This window comes from Caretta caretta, chromosome 5 (assembly GCF_965140235.1).
Source record: "Caretta caretta isolate rCarCar2 chromosome 5, rCarCar1.hap1, whole genome shotgun sequence".
NCBI lineage: Eukaryota > Metazoa > Chordata > Testudines > Cheloniidae > Caretta > Caretta caretta.
The window spans coordinates 94,946,655-94,969,354 of record NC_134210.1 but is presented as its reverse complement, the minus strand read 5'-3'; the positions used below and the strand labels follow the sequence as shown (position 1 = coordinate 94,969,354).

General features: G+C 39.9%; 1 protein-coding gene across 11 annotated transcripts in view; it reads left to right on the top strand.

Annotated features, from left to right (window-relative positions):
- TLE4 (TLE family member 4, transcriptional corepressor) overlaps positions 1-22,700 on the top strand; it is a 121,230-nt gene that overhangs the window by 48,889 nt on the left and 49,641 nt on the right. For 3 of the 11 annotated variants that reach the window (XR_012668568.1, XR_012668570.1, XM_075128692.1), the window contains exons 6-8: positions 3,288-3,362; positions 19,297-19,501; positions 19,872-19,888. The exons of 1 other annotated variant lie outside the window; for it this stretch is intronic. Coding sequence is in view for 1 of the 10 variants with exons in the window: in XM_075128692.1 (XP_074984793.1) it covers positions 3,288-3,362; positions 19,297-19,501; positions 19,872-19,888 (297 nt within the window). In the remaining 9 variants the exon portion in view is untranslated. The remainder of the gene's footprint in view (positions 1-3,287; positions 3,363-19,296; positions 19,502-19,871; positions 19,889-22,700) is intronic. 7 more of the 11 variants (XR_012668569.1, XR_012668571.1, XR_012668573.1 and 4 more) reach the window with 4 other exon arrangements.

Below are 22,700 nucleotides of genomic sequence, written 5' to 3'. Positions count from 1 at the left end.
GGTGCGGGAGATCATTTTTACCATAAATTGTAGGATTGACTTGTTTTTGCAAAATTTAGCTGAAAACTGGAGCTCTTATTCTAGCAACTTCAGTGCCTCTTAGGCAACTCTTGATAGCTATTTAAAAAGCCTCTTTTTAACTGTTAAGTTTTCCCTGCCCTAAAACTAGTACTTAAATGTCCTTTACTGTAGTATTGGTGAGGAGGATTTTGCTCTGCTAGCCTCTTGCCAGAGTTGTTTGGAAATCTTGTGGGTTTTTTCATATTTTTTCAATGCTTTAGAAATAATTGTTACCTCAAAATTATTGGACTCTAATGAAAAGAAATACAGCATCACTTCGAGCAAGAGAATATTCACATACCAAAAACCTTTAAATTAGGGTTAAAATGAACGTTATACTTCAAAAAACCAAAATGCTCAAAAGTAAAAAATTTAAAATCCAAGGGTCAGAGTCTGTTCTCTGCCTCAGTGTGAAAAGAACAGCCTAGGGGAGGAAAAGGGAAGCCAAAATGGCATTAAACCACCTTTGTGCCTTTCAAATTCTGGGCTCCTCTGCAGGGCAACATGTGGGTTGCCAGCTTTCTAGTAGCACAAAACTGAACACCCTAGCCCCGCCCCTGCTCTGAGGCCCTGCTCCCGCTCACCACATTCCCCCTCCCTTGGTGGCTCGCTCTCCTCCACCTTTGTTTCACTGGGCTAGGGCAAAGGGGTTGGGGTGTAGGAGTGGGGGGGAAGGCTCCATCTGGGGGTGCAGGCTTTGGGGTGGGGCTGGGGATGAGGGGTTCAGGGTGTGGCAGGGTGCTGCGGGTTGAGGCAGGGGGTTGGGGCGCGAGCTTACCTCTGGTGGCTCCTGGTCAGCTGCACAGTGGTGGGGCTAAGGCAGGTTTCCTGCCTGTCCTGACTCCGCACTGTGACCTGGAAAGGACTAGCAGATCCGTCTCCTAGGTAGAGGCGCGCAGGAGGCTCTGCACGCTGCTCTTGCCCACACGCACCACCCCCAGAGCTTCCATTGGCTGCAGTTCCCGTCCAATGGGAGTGCGGAGCCAGTGGCCCCTCCGCCTAGGAGCCCGACCTTCTGGCCACTTCCAGGGCGGAGTGTAGAGCCAGGACAGGTAGGGACTAGCCTGCCTTAGCTCTGCAGCACCGCCGACCGAACTTTTAATGGCCCAGTTGGTGGTGCTCACCGGAGCCACCAGGGTCCCTTTTTGACCGGGTGTTGCATTTGAAAACTGGACACCCAGTCACCCTAGCAACATGGCCCCTAGCACAAGTTAGGGAAGCCACTAAGGGCTGCTGTAACTGACTGTGTCTTCCCGCAATTGCCAGAGCTCCCCCTTGTAGCTCTCGCTCTCTTTCTCCTGCATGGTGGGATAGCATAATGTTGCTTATGCTGCCATTTTGCTACCCCTGTGTGGAGGGAGCTCTCTGGGGGGGCTTGAGAGGGGGCTGTTTTTCTGCCCCATTTAAGTCCCCGTTATGTCACCAAAGCTGTTTAAAGGGGACTTGCACAGGATCTACCCCAAGTTTCCTACATCAATCTTAATTCTTCGCCACATCCCTACTGTAATGTAAACATCCTTTCTACCACTGTCCATGGTATTCTCTCTCAATACAGATGAAACTCTATCTCTTCCTACAAAACTCTTCATTAACAGTTGCATTTGGGATTGACATGTGACTCTGCTAGAAACGATATCTGGATGAGAGCTGGTTGGGATGGGGGAGAGGTGAATTTGAAAAAAAAATAGGAATATTTTTCCTGTATGTATAATATATACACATTTAATTTTTTAACTTAAATTCATTGAAATTTTTCAGAATTTCAGACAGCTGTGCCTAGAGTCCTAGGGCCAGATTTTCTTGCATTCCAGCCTCTGTGCACAGCTGTTGTGGCACAAAGGGGTAGGAAAACATCTGGATTGGGCCAGCTGAGACTTTCTGCTGATAATGGGGCACTCTTAGCTGGTCTAAAACCAGTATATTTGGTTCCTGAACCAAATGTTTCTCCCAATACAGGAACATGTTGTTTGGAGGGGGAGAGGTATGGTGGGAAGTAGCTGGAGTATCTGGCTATCTGCAGCCTGCATACGCTTGGTGTGCAAATTGGTCCTAAAAATCATGACAACTAATAGGATCTTGACACACCCCATCTCCTGCACTGTGCTGAGCCAAACAGCTGAGCCAAACTGCACAGCAGAAAATCTGGGTCTTAGTTTTGAAATATAGTTCAGAGCTGACCTCTCAAAGTCTCCTGTTCCACTATAGCATAAAGACACCATTATACCTGGTGCATCCTTGTGATGTGAGGTCTTGCCTATACTATACTCAATTCAGCTTCTGGCTATAGATCAGAGAACAATACACTCCCCATAAAGGCCTCAGATCTGGCTGAACCCTCTTCTGCACAAATGCAGTGACATCAACAATTAGCCTATATTGTGGAAACCATAATCTCCAAAGCGTGTGCGTGTTTTTTTTTTTTTTTCTAGTATGGCATTCATTTCTGTAGTCTCATCAGCACAGTGCAGCTCCAGCTAGGCTCAGCTACTCAAGTATATGGATCTGATTGTAGGATTGGGACTGATTCTGTTTTAAATCAATGTTTTCAAATAAATATCCCTTAAAACTTTCAGGATGTAGCCATCCTAACTGATAACAGAAGTAAAGCATCACTCAAAGCAAGATAATATAACGGCTGAAGCTTGTAAACTGTGTTTGATGGAACTGTTTAAACTATTAAAATTTACATTTTTAGAGATTGAAATAATTAACTTTCACATTTTTGACAGACGTGAGAATGGAATTTTGAATTTCCTTCCCATGGTTGAATTGCTCTGAAATGTATCAAGAAGGGGAATCTTCGTTTCCTGTGATGAGGAAGCAGTGTGACTACTGAAATGCATTCCTTTCCTTTTCAGTACATATCTTTTATTTAACAAGATTCTGTTGTAAGGAAAGGGTCCTGGGTTTTAGGATGGAGCATATTTTCAACAGAAGAACACACTGCCCTGATGAATAAAAGAAAGGCAGGTCTTGGAGCAGTTCACTTTGGGGAAGGAGGGACTATGGTATGCATCTAGGAAGGTAGTTACTTAGATAAAATGCTCCCCTCTACCTCCTTTCACACATCCACACTGCAGTTTACTGTCTACTCAGAGATACATTATTTCAAGCCCTGCATGTGGTTGAAGGGTTAGAAAAAAGAAAGGGGGAAAAAAAAAAGAAAATCTGTGCTTAATTGACTAGAAAACAAATAATTTTATTTTGTTTCTGATCTTCATTTATAGCACCAGCAACAAGTGGTGCAGGCTGTGGAACGTGCCAAGCAAGTGACCATGGCAGAACTGAACGCAATCATTGGGGTATGTGGTCTTTCCATTTTAGCTCTAAGTGTTTGTAATTAGCTCTTTTTCTTTATTTAAAAAATAAAAGTTAAAAATTTGTTCCATCAACTGAGCAAAAGTTGTGGACGGCAGTGAAGTTAAGTAGTCTGACTTAATCTGCATAAAAACTGATTGCTACATAAAAACTTTATTGAACCGTGGCCATAAGGTGAATAGTGTAACTGTTTTATCCATCCCTCTGGGAATCACCTTTTTTTTTTTTTTTCGTAGTTTTCTTCTTTTTATTTATTTTTTATTTTTTTTAAGGAAAACTTTTTTCATTTGCTTAGTGCTGTTCAGTCTGCCTCTGTAACTACCTTATAGGTAGCATTTGATTTGCACTGCTACTGAATGAGGGTTTTTACCTCCCTCCCCCCTCCAGTCCATGTGCGTGATGGCCAAAAATAGCGAGTATCCACTTTGTAGATCACTTTATTAAAATAAAAAATCCCCTCTCCCCCAATCTACAATTAAATGACAGTTCTCAAAGGAAGTGATAGGTGCCATGCTCCCAATTGTCTGAAAAATACAGGGCCCCTCGTCTGAAAACATTTCTGGCAACAGTATAGCATAGTGTAGAAGTCCTGCAAGGTTTTAGGGGTTTGGGCAGCCATAATGTTTATGTCTTATGACTCAAGAGGAAAGGAAAAACAATTAAATATTGGCTGTTCACATTGCATAAAATAAAGGTGAGAAATCATAGCTTAATAGCACATTATTCACATCTATAATTATGCAGCTGGTGCAAGCAGTTGTTTAAGCTATTCTTATGAAGATACTACAACTGTTCTTTCCTTTTTCTATCCCCTCCAAAATGCTTTTTCTTTTGTGTATAGATTATACACAAATCTTTCCTTTTTTTATTCAGTGTATCAAACACACTTTGAAATGCTAATTATTCCATTTACTTTCATTAAAATTCAAATTGCTGAGTGAAGATGTGGATAAGGGTCGCCAAATAATCAATCTGAAGTGAAGATATTGCTTCAATTATGCCTCTGTCTTTTAACAAGGAAATCGGGACTCTCTGATCATTGCTGACGGTAGTGTAGAGCAGTTGTCTGATTGTAGCTTGTTTTTAATAGTCTGTTTCTAACTCTATTTTGTATCCCTCTGACCACAAGAATATACTGGTAGTCAATTAGAAGATATAAATGGAAAAGAGTAACCTTTATTTCCTGTGAAGTGCCCCTTGGAAAGAAGGGGATGAATCAGAGCGAGTCATGTAGAATCATGAATAACATTTGTTGTATGTCTTTTACGCTCCAGTGGGGAGAGTGGGAGATGAATAATTTCCCAATTAGTTTTCATTACCTAACCAAAATACTGCCTACTATTAACATTCTTTGCATAAAGTAAGTTGCGAAAGATTGGATTTTTTTTTTTAAAGGTATATGTGTATGTGCTGCATGTCTCTGTGCATTGCATTGTGTGTGTGCCCGCATGTATAAAGCGTACTTTATAAAATTGTATATATAAAGTTGTGTGTGTGTGTGTGTGTGTGTGTGTGTGTGTGTGACTCAACATTACATTTCTTGAAGAGTCTATAATATGTTTACTTTCTACCAACTAGAGAATCAGGTATTAGTGTAAAATGTGTGGCATTATTACAAATGTTGCAGATTTTACTTGTTGGTTTAAAGTTCTATCCTACTTTCCATGAACCATTAAAACAAACACAAACACACACACGCACACTAAATATAAACAAATAGAGTGGATGCTTATTCAAGAGTTTGGTGATCATCTTCTTTTCTAAAGGACAGAACTAAAGTTCCTATTTTGTCCAAGACTGTCTGAGCCTACTTTTTCAGATTGATTGAAATTCTACCTGGCCCAGATTTCCTAAAGGCTGTAATTTGTGCCTTGAAGAAGATAACTCCCCTTTTACCTTCCCCACAAAAAATACTTTGTACTTACTGTATTTCTTTTGTACACTCTTTTGATTTGGAAAGGTGGGGATATTTTATGTGGATCTCTCGTAGTTTTTGATAGAACTGCAATATTCCTGACCGAAAAATTCTTGTTTTGTGATTTAAATTATTATATAAAAGGAGTAATCTGATAGAATCTTTAGGAGATTTATTAGGAAAACTGATTGAATAAGATAGCAAGTTATCAAATCAACATACGTTTTAGTTGTATGGATACCCCTGAATAAATCTATATGGGTATACCTGCACAGAAAATAGAAGCAAAATTATGACTGTAGCACTAGCACTAGAAAAACTCTGACACACTTAAAATGCATTCCAATAAAAAAGCAAAGAACATAATTAGAACATACAACTTCTTTTTAAAAAACTCTAATTATGCTCTGTCTTGTGTTAGTTTGCAGTTTGCTATATCTGCCAGAGTTCCTGCTGTTGTAACATTGTGGTGTTTTTAAAAGGGTCCACTACTCAGTGGCTGTTTACAATTTTTTTAAAAAAATAGTCTTTATAATAACCATTTAGTTCTGAGCTGGAGTTGTACTGGACTTAGAGTTTTTAAAATATAATTGTGGATAACAAGTTTCTGTATACTGAGGGCCCTGTATAATGCTTAATGTATACTGAGATCCCAGGGCAAAAGCCCTTTTTGGTTTGAATGGTGGACTGCGGCTTAGGATTTCAAAATTGGATTCTATGAGAGTTAAAGATGGCACAAGAAAAAAATGAATGTGCACGAATTATATGAGTTTTTCTCTTTGAGGCTCATGTATATATTTTTACACGAATGTACTCGGATTTAATGAAATCTGATGAAGCATCTTCTTTTTAACTTTGCAGTATTATTCTATCTTCATTGGTAAATGAACCAAATCACTGATCCATGCAGTTTAAATGCAAAATACTGAAGTGAGCCTGGAACCTGGAGAGACTGCTTGTTCTCTTGACAATAAGCTAGTTGTGTTTAATGGAATGAAACATGGTTATAATGACTTCTTTCACAGGTCATGTTCAGTTTAAAACTGTTGACAGATTGAAACAAGTTAAATTTTTTTTTTAAGAAATGGTGAAGGGTGGGGGGAGGACAAAGTACCTAGATATCCTAAATACACCAGAGAAGTATTTTAAACTTAAATGAATGCAGACTTTTTAACTGATGTTTGCAGTAGTCTATATTGTTGATTAGAGATCTTATTTTGAGTCAGTTCTCTTGAACAATTTGAACCCTTCCAAGTTCACACTGTTGGGATAAGGAATCTTATGTTTCAGTTGATCTTGTCATGTGCCACTGTGTTTGTTTTTAAATTAGAAACAGCAAGATCATACTGTTGGAGCAACACACATTGTAGTCTTAAATCAGTAATATGATCTAATTAGGAATGATGTTTTAATTTCCTGCATTATTAAACAGTCATCTAACTTCCTTAAAATATTTTTTAATCCATTATTCTGTATAATCAGAACATGCTGTGTGAATGTGGTTGCGTTTTAATAAAGGGAAAAGGCACTAATGTGTAATCAGAGTAATTATTTTTTTTCTGTTTGTGTATCTTTAGTATGCATATTTAAAACTGTATATATGTTCAACTGCACTTAGGTAGTAAGACCGAAATGGAGGCTACCATTCATATGCGTGTTTATCACAGAGAGAGAGAGAAATGTACTAAAATCCAAAAAAGAACAGGTATGTGATAGTGTTCAAAGAAAAAGCAGTTTAGCACAAGATATGCTGAACCTCCATTTTTAGCAGTGACATTTTAATGATAGGAAGTCTGCAAAATTATTTGCCATCAATTGTGAAGGCAATAACAAGCCTTGGTGGTTTTTCACACTCTCTGTGTTAAGTGCTTTCAGAATGACAGCGTAAACTGTGTTAGAGAACTCCAAGGAAGTAAAACTGATTAAAATGTTCATGCTTGAATGGTGCTGATGGAATAGTTCATTTGGACTTTCTCTACCTCCTGCAGCTCAAGCTGAAATATTAAAATTCAGTGGATTTAAATCTCTCTCCCCTCAGCTCAGGAAAAAAACATTACATTTTAATAGGTTTTAAACTCATAATTCATTGGCTTGGAGCAGCACTATTAAATCTATTTAAATATTACTTGTATTACTAAGGATATGATTTAAATGATTTTGCCTTTACCGATCTATATGTTTGAGTTTAAAAAAAAAAGCTTTGGTTTAATTTGTAAGCATTTTGTTTTACTATGTCAGTTTTTTAAAAATAAGATTCTGTTTTTAAAGTTACTGGCAGTTGCTGGAAAAAAGACCCTTTTTATATTGTGACATATAATTATCAAGCTATCAAGTTCCCTCTTCAATACACCAGTTATCAAAATTTCCATTCCGTGTTTTAGACTGAAACACTTGTTTGCTTGAGCTCGGAAGCTGCGTGGTTTTTTTTCTTTTTTCTTTTTTAGATGAGTAGTCCATCAGCCAAACCGCTCATACTTTCACAGCAGAAGTGTGGAACAATGACTCTTAAGAAAACAATATGTCATCTTTTATACATTCACAGATATGAGGATCTTAGAAAGCGGTGTGGTGTAGATAAGTGCACACAAGTTCTAATAAAAACTTAGCATCAATGCATGCTATTATTCCCTTGGCATCAGTGGTCCAGAGCTCCTGCTGCTAAATGCTAATGCATTTTTGCACTGGTGCTTAACATATAGAGCAATTTCTGACTCCTTGTGCAAAGAGTCTTCTCTCTGCTTTTCAAATGAGATTACAGTGTAGGTAAGAGTAAGGGCCTCTGGTCTCAACCAGATCCTCAGATGATGTAATCTGGTATAGTTTTGTTGAAGATGCACTGAGAATCTGGCCCTGGATCTTTAGAAGGGAAGAGGAGCTAGCTTTTCCTCCAGATCTAAACATCTAGACATTGTATCTATTTGTGGGTGGGGCAAGCGAAGCTTTTTCTCTATAGATTGTGGATGTTTTAATTTCAGTTTGTTCAATAAAGCCATTCTAGCCAATTGTGTACATTCGAAGATGGGAACTTCTGAGAGGAAGGAGGGTGCAGTATGAATTAGTAAATGCACTCTGACCCGTGTGCAACAATGATTTCTCTCTCTGTCTTTTTTGTTGTTTGATCAAAGGCTCTGCCCATATTATGCAGTGCTTGGAGTTTAAAGGCTGTAAAAACAAATTGGCCACCTGCTGTATACTGTACACAGATTGTTATGGTGGGAAGGCAGAAGAGGAGGTTGGCTCAATGGTGTATCTGTTTTGTGTTGTGTTTATTTGCATCGTGTGCCCAAGGAAATATTGAAATGCACTGTGTCGTATTTAATTACTGTATTCAGTGTTTGTGTATTGAAAGTGCAAGATGCGTTGGATCAAATGGCTTGCAATTTGTGACGGTATCTAGTGCTTTCAAGAGTATTCTTTATCCTTTTGAGTTTTGATGATTTAACCGGGTGCAGAAGGCTGTAACATTGGTAACTTTTGAATTATTCATCTAAAATCTGGATAGGTCGCAGGTAGGGTTGCCAATCCTCAAGGATTGGCCTGGAGTCTCCAGGAATTAAAGATTAATCCTTTAATTAAAGATTGTCATGTGATGAAGTCTCCAGGAATACATCCAAAATCGGCAACCCTCGTCCTGGTTGATGCTGTTCTTGGGGTGGTTGGGTTTCCCGCCACGTCCAGGTGCCAGCTACAGAACCTTAAAGCAGTTGAAGCATAATATAAACAAGTCTCCTGCTCTCCTCAGCGCTTGCTGTAATTCAGAAGGCCTGAAAAAAATAAGAGAACCTGAGTCCTCTTTAGGATTTTTTAGGCAGTTAATTTTAATGCAGATGTTGATTGTTTAGTATTTCCTTTCAGGGGTGCGCAAACAATTTGTATAGTGGGGGTGCTGAGAGCCATTGAACCAAACTGTAAACCTTGTGTATGGTGGAAACCACTTGAAGCCAGGGGGTGCAGGAGCACCCCTAGTTCCAGCACCTATGTTTCCTTGACAACTGTTCCTAGTGTATATATTTTAAAAAAGCCTTGTTATGTTTGGAACAGAACCTTGCCATTTCTCTGCTCATGCTGGGTGTCCTAATTGTTGAATTATATTGAACTGTCTTCACCAGAGTATCCCGTGACATGCTGCAGTACAGGTTGCAAATCACTTATTACCTCCCACTCACCAATGAGTGAAGTCCGAGGTCTTACTCATTGCGATTTAATAAGTGCATATGGCATGATCAGTGTCATATTTGATCAGGGGAAGCTATGGCTTCTGACTCCACGTTTCTCAAGGTCTTCAAAATCCTTATAACTAAGTTGTGTGACCACCATATCTTTTTGAATTGTAGTCTTTACAGGTGTGTGAAGCCCTGTGGAGAATTTGCTTCAAGTTCTGTGGCAACAGCGTGTGTTGTTGCAGACAACCACATGCAATATTTTCCCTCTAACTGTTTTTTGTAAGCTAGCACTTCATGCAAAGGAGAAAAGAGGGAGAAAAAAATTGCTTAGGAGGTCTGTAATCTAACACGCAGAAGTTGCTGACATACCAAACCTAGGATTTGTCATTCCACATCAGACCATTTGTCTATCAAGCACAGTATGTTGCCTTCAGCAGTGGCCTACACTGATGCATCAGAGGGAAAATGTATTTTGTAATACACCTATGTGATTGTGCAGTATGGTGTGGGTGGAGATTTCCTAATGATCATATCCTGGATAATACTCAGCTGGAAACATAAGGATGCAAAGATACCAGGGGGAAATGCAGTTGTCTTTACATGAGCCTGCCTGGGGAATAATGTGAAGTCATTATCAAGAGAGTCATGGTTTCTTTAAAACTAGTGTTCTAAAATAATCTCTAAGTACACTGTACACCCATGATATAAACTTTTTTTTCAGTCGTATTTTGTAGGCTGGAGCACTCAAGAATTAACAGGGCCCTGATCCAACAGAGCACTTAAGCACATATTTATCTTTAAGCACAAATAGGTCTGTTGACTTTGATGTGCCTAAAGTTAAGCGTGGGCTAGCCTGAGGTCTAAATTATTGGAGAAAGAATAATATAGAAAAAGAAAATATTTAGGGGCATTAGTGTGTGGCAGAAGGAATAAAACAGACATTATTTGAAGTTCAGATTGTTTGTAATTATTTTGTTAGTGGGTGATGCATTAGCTAAGACCATTCCTTGCATACTGTTTACAATTTTGCAGGGTCTTATTTCCCGTGTACCTGTGCAGCCCACATCACTAACATGTTTAAACACCTCACTAATGTTAATTAATTTATCCTAAAAACCCCATTGTGAAGTAAGAAGGTACTACTTTCTCCATTTTAAAGATGTGGAAACTGAGGCACGGAGATTAAGTGGGTCACCCAGGATCTCTCACGCAGTCTGACAGATCTGTAAATTTAACCCATCTCTTCATAGTCCAAGTCAAGTGCTTTAGCAACAGGAGCTTTCTTTACCCAAGTTGCTGTATGCGGAAACTGTCCTAGAGGGCAACAAAAATTATTCTGGATTTCGGTTATTTGAATAATGGAGACGAGAGTAGAGAGACTGGAGTGCTGAAATTTTAGAAATAAAAGGACATAGGTCCTAATTACAGCCCTATGTGAAGAACTGGCAGTGTATCCACTTACGTCCGTACTGAATTGTGGTCTGTGGGTTCAACCCTTCTCTCCCTGAGATCAATGGGAATTTTTTAATTGGCCTAAATATGAGCAGAAGTGTAACACAAGTGGAGATTTCCTGAGGAACAGAATATATTGAAAAGAATGGATTGATGCCAAGAAGTTGCCTACTAACAAATTTCTGTCCCAAGTAAAAGATGTGCTGAAGTTGAAGGTAGAGTGTGTCTGTCTGTCTGTCTGTCTAAAAATAGGCATATAATATAAACATTTAAATACTTAAAAATGTTGCACAGTATAAGAATTAGTCACTGTGGATATTAGAAATAGCCATCAATCAGTTCTATGCCTAGCAGTTAAAAACAGGAGGATGAAGAATCATTTTAGATGTAAAACACGATAAACAAATACAAACCTATGTGTTTTTAATGTCGACCCTTGTGTTCTTACGTAACTCAGACTAACTCAGTGTGGCTCTTTGCCCTCCTCTAGTGGCTAGACCTCATAGAGGTTTGAGTATATTGCTGACTCCATGCTAATGGCTCAAGCAATACAGGCTCACTTTTTAGATCCAAAGGCCGTAAGTTCAAACTTGTACATCATGAGGGGCGTTGCTAAACTCTTCTTCTACCCCCTAAAGGTTCTGTAGTATGTGACTCATGAATCTCATGTGGCATTCCTTCAATTTTCCATAGATCAGTGGTTCCATACTTTTGCATACCAGGAACCCATTTTACAACAGAAGTTTTAGGACCGCCTATTTTGTAGTTTATGAACCCCCTCCAATCCACCCATAAAGAAAGGGGTGTGGTTGCAAACTTCCCTCCCTTTCTCCCACCAGACCTTTCTGCAGCCTCTAAGTTACAAGTGCATGACACAGACCCGCCACAGTCTCTTAGGCAACAGGCATTGTGCAAGGCAACACACACAGAGGAGGTATGGAGATTAAATCCATTTCCCTCAATGGGTGGATAAGGTGTGGATAGAGCATCTAGCTGAAATAGGTGTTGCTACTTCTATGCACCCCATGTGTGGGCAGTGAATGTGTGTCATTATAGTCCCATTGTCGCCATTCCTAGCCCTCGCCAGACCACCCTCATCCTTCTGTTCTCCATGCTGATCTGTGCTTAGTTGTTGTTGGTCCCAGTGCCCCTGCCAATATCCTGCACAGTGGAACCTTGGAGGTTCTTCTGCATTTGGAGACTTCTGCCTTTTCTTTGCAATAGGTGAATTTCATCCATGAAGAATGAAAGTTCCCTTTCATTAGTTAACAGTTGACAGTGGTGACATTTTTTTAAAAAGGGCTTAAGTGGAATAATTTATTCAGGAATTTCTGCCCTTTATCAAGAAGCTGATGCCAAATAGTGTTGTTCTCTTCTCTTCCCTGCCATTCAGGCCCTACTCTACACTAGAAAATTAGGTCGGCATCACAGGTGTTGGCTTCCAACTTTCCCCAGGGGTGCTCAACCCCTTCTTGGCCCGCAAACCCCCTCCCCTGCTCCACTCCACCCCTTCCCCCAAGACCCCACCCCCACCCCGCCTCTTCCCACTCAGTTCCGCCCCTCCCCCAAGCATACCCCATCCCCCGATCATCCCCCTTCCTCCCAGCACCTCCTACATGCCACAGAACAGCTGATCCACAGGAGGGAGGGGGAGGAGTTGATTGGCTGGGCCACTGGTGGGCGGGAGGCACTGCGGGGGGTGGGAGGGCAGCTTGGCTGCCAGTGGGTGCTAAGTACCTGCTGATTTTTTTCCATGGGTGCTCCAGGGCTGGAGTCGGTGGCTCTGGTCAGCATAATGACGTCGCATAGGGGTGCGAAAAATCCACATCCCTGAGTGGTGTGGTTAAGGTGATCTACATCCCCATGTAGTCAGCACCAGGTTGTTGAGAGAATTCTTCCATCAACGTAGCTACAGCCTCTGGGGGAGGTGGGATTACCGATGCCAATGGGAGAATGCCTTCCGTCCGCTGCAGCATTTAAAACATAGACATGACCTTAGTTATAATTCAAAAATGTGTGGGTGGGAACTCCTGTAATTTTACATAAGATCCTGATTCCAGATGCTCTGCAAAAATGTGCACACCGAGTTTTGCAAGTGACTAAACATGTTCTTTTATAAAGTGTTTGCTGCATTTCTTTGGCTGAATCTTCCTTTTTGTTGTTTGTTTGTTTTGTTTTGTTTTGTTTTCCTTTTATAACCCTAAGCTATTTTGTTGATTAAGAAATTGCTGTACAAAATGGATTAATGGTGATACATAGTATCTGTATTCAAGATCAAGAATGGAAATGTACTCCTATTTTGTCTTTCATCCCACTTGGTGTTTCTGAGTTTATTTTCTTTCTAGACCATCCAAAGAATCCTGGAGGCACTTGGGTAATATGTGCTTCCAAGAGTTTCTTCAGTATTTTGTGTGTGTGTGTGTATATATATATATATATATATATATATATATATATAGTTGTTTTAAATAGCCTTTATTATTATATTATGACAGTCACGATCACCCCCCGCCCTCATAGTTGTCCACGTCTGCCTCCCTTTCCTTCCTTCACGTTGTCCAGTGTTCTAGGATTTAAATCCATGACTGTGAATTAATAAGAAATTTGCTACTTGTTTTTTTTCTGTGGTCTTTAGTCCCTCTGTCCCCTTTTTGCCTCTTTTACTTTCTCTACCCGGTCTTTCCCTACTACAGGCATTCATTGAAAGTACTCTTGTTCCTCTTTGTGGTCAGAAATGAAATCCATCAGCTTTTTCCAGTAAATTAGCTCTGTGTGTGAGAAGGAAGTGTTCTGAGAGCTCACCTGTGTCTGATACCCTTCCTTCCACTCCCCATACCAAGCATTCCAATTTTCAAAGTGATGGCTCTCTGTGTAGTGAGACTTTGAAGAAATCAGGTCATCTTCTGTGTTACATGCATGCTGCTACTTCAGTTACAGCAAACCAATCTTATATATTGCATGCATTTGGCAATATTTTTCATCTTAATGGAGGGGCTGTTGCATGGATCTCTTTTGCAGCTGATTTTACCATGTCTTTTCTCACTGTTAGATGATTCATTACGTAATCAGAAAAATCTGGGGGTGGGGGAGTTGTGTGGCATTACCTCAGAAGGGAGACCTGTGTGACTGTTGGAGGAAATATACAACTAGTGATAATTGTGGCAGGTGATATTAAGAGGTCTGTGCATGTCATGTTAAACACAAGACTTCCAAGACAGTGTCTTTCTAATTCAGAGTCATGGGTGCCAAAGTATTCTAATCTCTTATATTTAATTGCTTTACTTGCTAATCTTTGAACCAGATATTGACATTAACCACTTCCGCCTCCATGGTTTTTGTCTTTTTCTTTTTCCTTCCTTTCCCTTTCACCTGCTTCAGTTTTTTGTAGCTGTTTTGTATGTGATGCTGTCTTAATTATGATTTCACCTGAGCAATCATTTAATCTATGAAATCTAATAAGAATTTTTTTTCTGGATGTTCTTCCTTGATGTTTTCCCCCTCCCCTGCTCTGTTGCAAGGTGTGTGTGTGTGTGTTTTCACAAGCAGAGAATATAAAGTAGGTCTTCGAGAGATTCATTTGTTCACATCAAAAATGTCTCCAGGTTAGAGGAGGATGTTTGGATAATAGCAGTGAGTTTTCAGGGTCTATAAAGGGAAAAGCGATAGATTACTCTGACACAGAGCTGCTTGGAAAGTATCCAGTAGACACTTGAATCCTTTCCAGGAAAATAGGCTTTGATTGTGCTGACTATAACAAGAGAACATTAGAAGCTAATTTGTTAGTGGGTTTATTATTGCATTTTACTATACATTTGATTTTTTTTTTTTTAAGTTGGGGAGGGGGGAGGAAAGAGAGTTAACTTAGCATCAATGTTTAGAATCTCCTTGGTAGAAATCAGTGATATTCAGTCTCCAGATAGAGAAACTTTTTGTAAAATACTTTAAACTTTCCATTTAGAAGGGACAAGAGTAGTTTCACAATTGTAAACAAGGATGTCACTGTAGAGTGTCTGTAAGAAAAATCCTACTGAGAGAATCTCTTAAAATACTGATTAATAATAAACAGATGTTATCTTTTATTTGATATGTTTTTGAATGTTTGATCTCAATTTCAAATACGTAGGTTGTTTCAACAAACATTTTGCTTAATGTACTTTTAAAAATATTATTTACGTTTTTGGGTTACCTCTTAGTTATTTGATTCCTCTCCACCTTTGTAACAGCACTTGATGAAATAACAAATACATGCAGCACTATTCTATACTGTACTTCTCAGCCAGTTTTAGATGATAAAAGCTTCTTCAATTGAGTTAACTGTTGTCATGATTAAGCACCCAAAATTATTCTGAGCAGTTTACAGTATAAATAGAAAGAAGTATGTCCTGCCTTAGAGTTTACACTCTTTTATGCCCTAATCCTGCAGACACTTAAGCACATGCTTAACTTTATGTATGTGGATAGTCCCATTGTAGTCCACAGGACTAGGTGTATGTAAAGCAAACCACATGTACAAGTGTTTCAAAGTTATATAATTAGGGGATTACAAATAAAAGGGGGAAAAGGGTAGAGCCACATTTTCTGGTCTTCTGTGTTCAGTTGTGTGACAAAAAGTAAATTTTAAACTGGCTGGAGGTTCCCCTTGGAGAATGCTCTCTGCACAGAAGAATGTCCAGCAGTCCTGTACCAGCTGCCCTGCCCTGCGCAACCCAACCCCAGCGTGAGTGAGAGGAGGGGGAGCGCTGGGTGGGAAGGGCATCCATTACACCTGATCCCCTGCTGACTTACAGTGCTTGCACTGGGGCAGAGGCTAGAGTAGGCCCTGTGCTGCTCTAGCTTCCACTGGGGTCAGGAGGCTTGAGACCAATAAGCCCAGTTGGACACAGCGGAGAATTGGTGTCAGTATGTGTATTATTGTCTTGAGTATAGTTATTCATTCCAAAGGTCACAAAATGGCAGTTAAAGATGCACAGAGAACTTCTAGCTCTCACCCCTTGTGCAAATGCTTTACCACACAGCCTTTTAATTTTATGATCATACTACTTTTCCTGCCTCCTTTGTACCCAGGATTAATGGTGTTCTGTGAATGAGGTAGCTGAGCGGCGTTTCATTTTTATCATTTCAGCTTTTGGACCAATGTCTGATTGGTTAACCCTCCCTATAATATGTCAGGGTGCAGGTCATAGAATCATAGAATCATAGAAGGTTAGGGTTGGAAGGGACCTCAGGAGGTCATCTAGTCCAACCCCCTGCTTGAAGCAGGACCAATCCCCAATTTTTGCCCCAGATCCCTAAATGGCCCCTTCAAGGATTGAACTCACAACCCTGGGTTTAGCAGGCCAATGCTCAAACCACTGAGCTATCCCTCCCCCCGATGAGAGAGAAATCATAGAATATCAGGGTTGGAAGGGACCTCAGGAGGTCATCTAGTCCAACCCCCTGCTCAAAGCAGGACCAATCCCCAATTTTTGCCCCAGATCCCTAAATGGCCCCCTCAAGGATTGAACTCACAACCCTGGGTTTAGCAGGCCAATGCTCAAACCACTGAGCTATCTCCCATAAGGTCTTCTCAGAGCCCTTCCTCTTTCTGTGTGCATGAGTACAAATCATAACCACAACTCATAACCTCTTAAATCTGCAGTTCCACTCCAATAAAAGCAGATGTGCACATCCAGTGGGATCCTGAGATATTGTTCCATGAAAATTTCCACTCAGTTTATAAAGTACACATATTCGGAATCCATGGAATGTTGGGAGTTCTATAGTTTGAATCATTTAATACAACCCAGTGTATGTACTCAAACTGTTTTCTTCAAACCATTGCAACTCGGCCAAATCAAATCTCACTTTCCCTTGGCCAGTGGAAGGCATCTTTGGGCTATGGCGAATTTCAAGTTTCTAGCCCCTTCTGCTGAGGTGCATGAGCCGTTCAAAGAACGGTTGCAGATGGGTTATTTTTTTTCCCCTAGCAGAGAAGCTGCCATTTTGTCCTCCCGCTCCTTTCATGCTTGAAAACAGCTCAACTGTTTTTAATTAAACTGGCAGAGAAAACAGATCACTTCTTGACCAAGAGCAAGTGAGCCAAATTTCATCTGAGAAGGTACAGCTTCGAGAAAGTTAGAAGCCACTGAGGATGAGCCTTTGTAAAGGAAATATGTAGGCAACATCTACTAGAGGTGTCATTATGCATATTGCTTATAACATCTAATTTATTTATAGAAAATGCTAATGCTGTTTGCTGCATCAGCGATACAGAGCATGTTACCACTATAATACTGATGAAAGCAGATGCTTACTTTAGAAATATCAGTGGAAAAATGGATGGAAATTGGGGGTGGGGAGGAAAATGATAGTCTCCAAGCTTTGTCTACAAATCAAGGTACATCCACCAGGCACACGGTACATTGTTGATTTTTGTAGTACTGTACTTCATGAGTGTCCTTTTTCTTGTGTAATTTGGTCCTCAGGGGAATAGTTAATGTTGACATTATTTTCTGTCAGTGTTAACACTCCACTGAGAAGGACAGAGGCTTCTGACTCCTCTGAATTATCATTTGAGGCTCTCTGCAGACCCAGGCAGACAGTGCTGCATCAGTTTATGCGCAGTTCTCTGTTTGGCAGCTTTCTCCCCAACACTCTTTTTTAAAAAACAAAACAAAAATACTTAGATGCTTGAGTACTAGGTGTCATTCTCCTAAATAAATCCATCTTGCTGAGTAGCTACAAAGCAGCCACACTCAACCCCTGCAGCTAAACAATGCATCGTTATCTTCTTAAATTCTGAGCAATAAAGCATCCTTCCATAAGAGCATTAAACAAACACACACATTTGATGCTTTCCACAAGTAGTGGAACCTTACGAGAATGGTGTTGGCTGATGAGCAGGGATAGAGGGCTGGCTACTCCTTCCCTCTTCCTGGGAGAATTCTACCTTTTTTGTTTTATTGATAAAGGTGGGGTAGGGTAGGATTGGCTCTACCCATCTTGATTCTAAAACCAGTGCTATATTTCAAAAACTATGAAAGGTGTCTCTGTTTTAAGAGTAGCGTCTTTAGAAAATGCAAACACTTACAGGTAATATTTCAGACAAACTATTCATCATTTTTTATATTTATGCTATTTTAAACCAAACCCACTCTTGATTCAGGTTTAAAGCCAGGGAGGGAGGGAGAACTAATTAATGGATCAAGGTTCTTGTGAACTATTCAAGTCAGGAGACAGAGTGGTGGGTTGTGGGGGTAAATTTTCTATTAAATCAAAGATTTAAAAAAAAGCAGGACCAGATGCCTCACAATTAGAAATTTGATGTGATTTACCATTAGTCCTGAGAAGTGGCAGCTCTAAAAGTAAAAGCAAATTTTAAAGCTAATCTAGTAACTGTAAGAACAAAAATTTGGTTGACTGCCTATTATTGGGTAAGTCTTGAGCTGAGCAGATCCCTGATGGGATATATTGAACGTAACATTCCCCCCCCCCCACACACACACACACAGACACTTTTTTTTTCTCTTCCCATTCAATAGCTACAACAAACCATCTACCCCACAATGGTTAGTAAAGCACAGAGCTTGATGCAGCCTTGGCTGAGGTCAAGCACTCCAATTCTAACCTCTCAAGGGTTTTTCTCTGTGTTGCCAGTGTACTGGTAAAAATGACTTTAAACTCTTGTCAGCGCAGTTACTGGTGCATGCATCACAGTCCCACTCAAATAAACCTGTCACAACACAGAGTCAGCAGCTAGAGAAGAGTACAAGGGCAGGCCTCTAGCTTTTCATTCGAGCATCACTAAACGTGCACAGAGTGCCCAATTATTTCAGCATTATTGAGCAAGCCTACAGGAGGACCCAAGCCTTGCTACATTAGATTTTCTTTAGTAATTTGCTGAAGTACCGCTGAGGACACTTAAAGGGCTTAAAACGGTGGCTGCAACCAGTTTCCTTTTCTGGATTGTTAATTCAGGTTTTCTCTTTCAAATTAACTCTCACTGCATGCTGTGCAGTAGCGCTGGGAGAACTGTTTAACACTAATTTTCTCAATTTTCAGCTTTTTTCCCCTGCTATAACTGCTGGTATAGTTATTCACATATGTTTTGATCACACATGTATGTGGTGTGTCTCTCCCTGTAAGAAAAAAATCCATGACTTTTTTCAGAGTAAATCGAGTTTGACCAGAACTGGCGAATCTGTTTACTTGATTCTCAATATTTTTTTTTTTCTTGGTTAATTCAAACTCCAATCTAAATGAAATTTAAAGTCAGTATTATGCCCAAATATGTGGTCATCTTTGAAAACACAAAATGTGTGTGTTTATCGACACACATATCTATACGTATCGCTAGGTTAACCCCCCTTTCTTAGAACAAGTTCAATATCTGTGTTTAATTTCTCACAGCAGCAACAACTCCAGGCCCAGCATTTATCACATGGACATGGTCTCCCAGTGCCTCTCACTCCGCACCCCTCAGGCTTGCAGCCTCCAGCCATCCCACCAATTGGCAGTAGTGCTGGCCTCCTAGCCCTGTCCAGCGCGCTGGGCGGACAGTCCCACCTACCAATTAAAGATGAAAAGAAGCATCATGAAAATGATCATCAAAGAGGTAGGAGCTGCTAGATGACCACAAGGCTTAGTTTTTTGGTGCTTTTTGCTTTGTCTCTTCTCTGAGAAAACAGTTTTCACAAGAACTCCTATATATTTGCTCCAGTATTTATTACCTAATTGTAGACTGTAAGAAAATGTGTTCAAATGGTGGAAATCAGTGTTTATAAATCTGGTTGTACAATATTAATAATTAACTGTACAGAAAAGTTAACATCTGTGCAATTTATTCTTTAAGACATCATGATTTATTTTCGTCCAAGTATGATAAATGTGTAATTTAATGTAAACTAACTAGTAGTTTTCTCTTTGTATTTTCCCCATGCCGCCGCCTCCTCTTCCTGCTTGTATTGCTGCTGTTCTGTATGCAGATAGAGACTCCATAAAGGTAGGACTCTATTTCATAGGTGGAAGGAGCAACTTAAAAGAAGTGTGTGGTACATTTTATTGCAGTTTGAACTAGAAATGTACAAAATGTCATGAATTGAGACTGGATTGTGATGTTTGTACTGATGGGCAGAGTCTCACATAGATACAGTATTTCATTAAGAAAGTGTCTAATAATATACACGTCGAGGATTGCAGGATAATCTTTTAGCCAATGAGTTTAACTATCCCATCTTTTCTCATTGGCTGAGTCTTCAGAATTGCCTCCTGTTCCTACATTTGGAAGAGCAGAGCAGTTCTTATGTCCCACTTGAGAGCAAAGGGTTGGGAAAATGGGCTAGCAGTTGGTATTAACTAGCCGGTGGAGACTGCCGACCTGTGCTCCTGAATATATTCAAAATATGAACTTGTCTGCAAATGTGGAAAGAAAGAAGTTGAACAAGATGTGGAAATAAAATTTGGTTTTTACCTCCTAAACACTCGGGTTATCCCTGTTAGAAACGGTTTATTCTTTAGCCTTATCTGAAGTGGTATAGGAGACCTGTTGTTTTTTTTCCAAGCCCATGAAAGATGACCATCACATTAACCCCCTCACACTCTTCCCCCTTTCTCCACATCCCCTGAATAATTTCCTGAATTAATCTTAATCTGAATTAATCTACTATAGGTAGATAGCATGAGTGTTTGCATAGCCATATAAATCCCAATATTTATAAAGGGTCACATGTACAGAGTGACTTGCATAGTTATGAATGTACTAGTCTATTTTTTGTTTGTATAAGCAAACATACCAGGATGCTTATCCAGACCTGGAACACAATCAAATTGTGTGTGTGAATTTCCTGAATTTTCAAATCAGGGCTTAAAAAATGTACCCATCTTCTACTAGCATAAGAATAAGCCTAAACAGGCACTATCAAGTATGAAATGGGGGTGGGAGGGGGATGTATTTCTGGACATGCCTCCCAAAGGAATAAACATTTGTGTACATATAACAGTTGTAACAAATTGTCAGTCAACTTTCTAATAATTTTTATAAAAAATATGTAATTTACTACTAGGGCTGGTTAAATAGCAGAAAAATATTAATTGAATAAATCTGACATAGGTGTGTGGTAATATTGCCAAGCCTAATAGCCAGACGACCATATTTACTGCCCAGGTAGTTACAAAATATTGGTTGTCCAGAGGGATGACACAGGTGATAACTCACTGTCATCACCTATTACTCACTTGAGAAAAAGCTTCTGGGGAAGGGGAAAGTGTCAGGATTCTTACCTGAGTTCTCTGCTTGGGGTTTTGTCTGTCCTATTACCTTCTGGCTAGTAGGTCTCTGATGAATTTTAATCCTTCCTCCCCAAGCTCTTCCCTGGCAACTCTCGATTCCCCCTTCTCACCTCCCAAGTCCCTTGGATGCGACGATGAAAGGGGGTGTTTCTTTGGTCTTGCTGCTGCAAGTCGGGTGTGTCCTCTACTCTACTCTTCCCCAGCCTGCCTTAACTGCCACTGACAACTTCGCCAAGTCACAGCACAATGAAATTGATCTGATTGTCAGTTTTGTCGTTGGCCGCAAAGGGGTCTGAATATTAGCCAGGAACTGTCAGTTTTCAGTGTGAGCAGCAGAGGCACTGCAGCTGTCTGTCTGCAGACTTACAAAGACAACACTGCATTAGTTTTGCTGTCTAATTAAATTCTCTACCACAAGGGTTAGAAACGGGATTTTTGTTATTAAACGAAAGCTTAGGTGGTACAGGAGTTAATGATGCTGCATCTCCTACGCACCCTGGACAAATAGTTCAGTGAATTTTTCAAGCTCTGATTAAAAATCTATAAGTAAATCTGTACACGTTAGACTAAAATTAACCAGGTATTCTCCTCCATCTGTATCATCTAATTAATCTGAAGCCATAATGAAACTTCACTGTTTTCTCATTATGAGTTCTGTGTGCACATTTGCAAAATGCACATACATACACAAAACTGAATGAAGTTTATTAACATATATAATACACTAATCACTGAACTAAAATAGCATAGTGCTAATAGTACAGGATTAATCCTGCTTCCTATTCTTCCCCCTCATCCAGCCCCCCTCCCCAAAAAAGAGGTGGGGGCTATAGAGCTATACACTATATTTTGTTTTCATGCTGGAAAGGTAGATTTTGTTCCTTTTTGTTTTGCAATTATGTGGAGTGATTCAATGAATGATCATACATATGGCTAGAGAGACTGAGAGAAAGGTGTGACTATTTTGTACTGATTTATTATGGAATGATAGCTATAAATAGATGTTTGTCTTGTATAGTGTTCAAATTATGAGTTGTACTGTGTCAGCTTTTAGGGCTTGCTGCCAGCTTTGCAAGGTGAAATAGTTTGCTAATTTCCTTAAATGTTTTCAGTGATGCCCAGAGTAGCAGTTAGTCGCTTGTTCTATTGATCTGTCCTCCCTTAAGTGGCTCCTGGTTAAGAGAGGCTTTTATGATTGTCTGCTGTGTGACTTGAGATGGTTTTTATCAGCCAGAACATGCCAGTTGCCAGCAGCTGGAGACTGTGTGCTTGTATGAAATAATTTATTCATGCAGGATAATGCTCCTTAACATTTAACAGGTAATGAACGTGACATAAATTTCCTTCTTGCTTTTAATTTTTCCCTTTCCTCTTCTAATGTGCAAACAGGCAGCTCTGATACTCTAAATAATAAGTAATTTTTGGCCATCTGTCAAAAGGAAATTTCAATACAAATTTAAATTAATGGTGCCTGAAATTTTTTATAGCTCCTCTAAAAGCTTCTAATGTGCAGAAAATCCTGAATC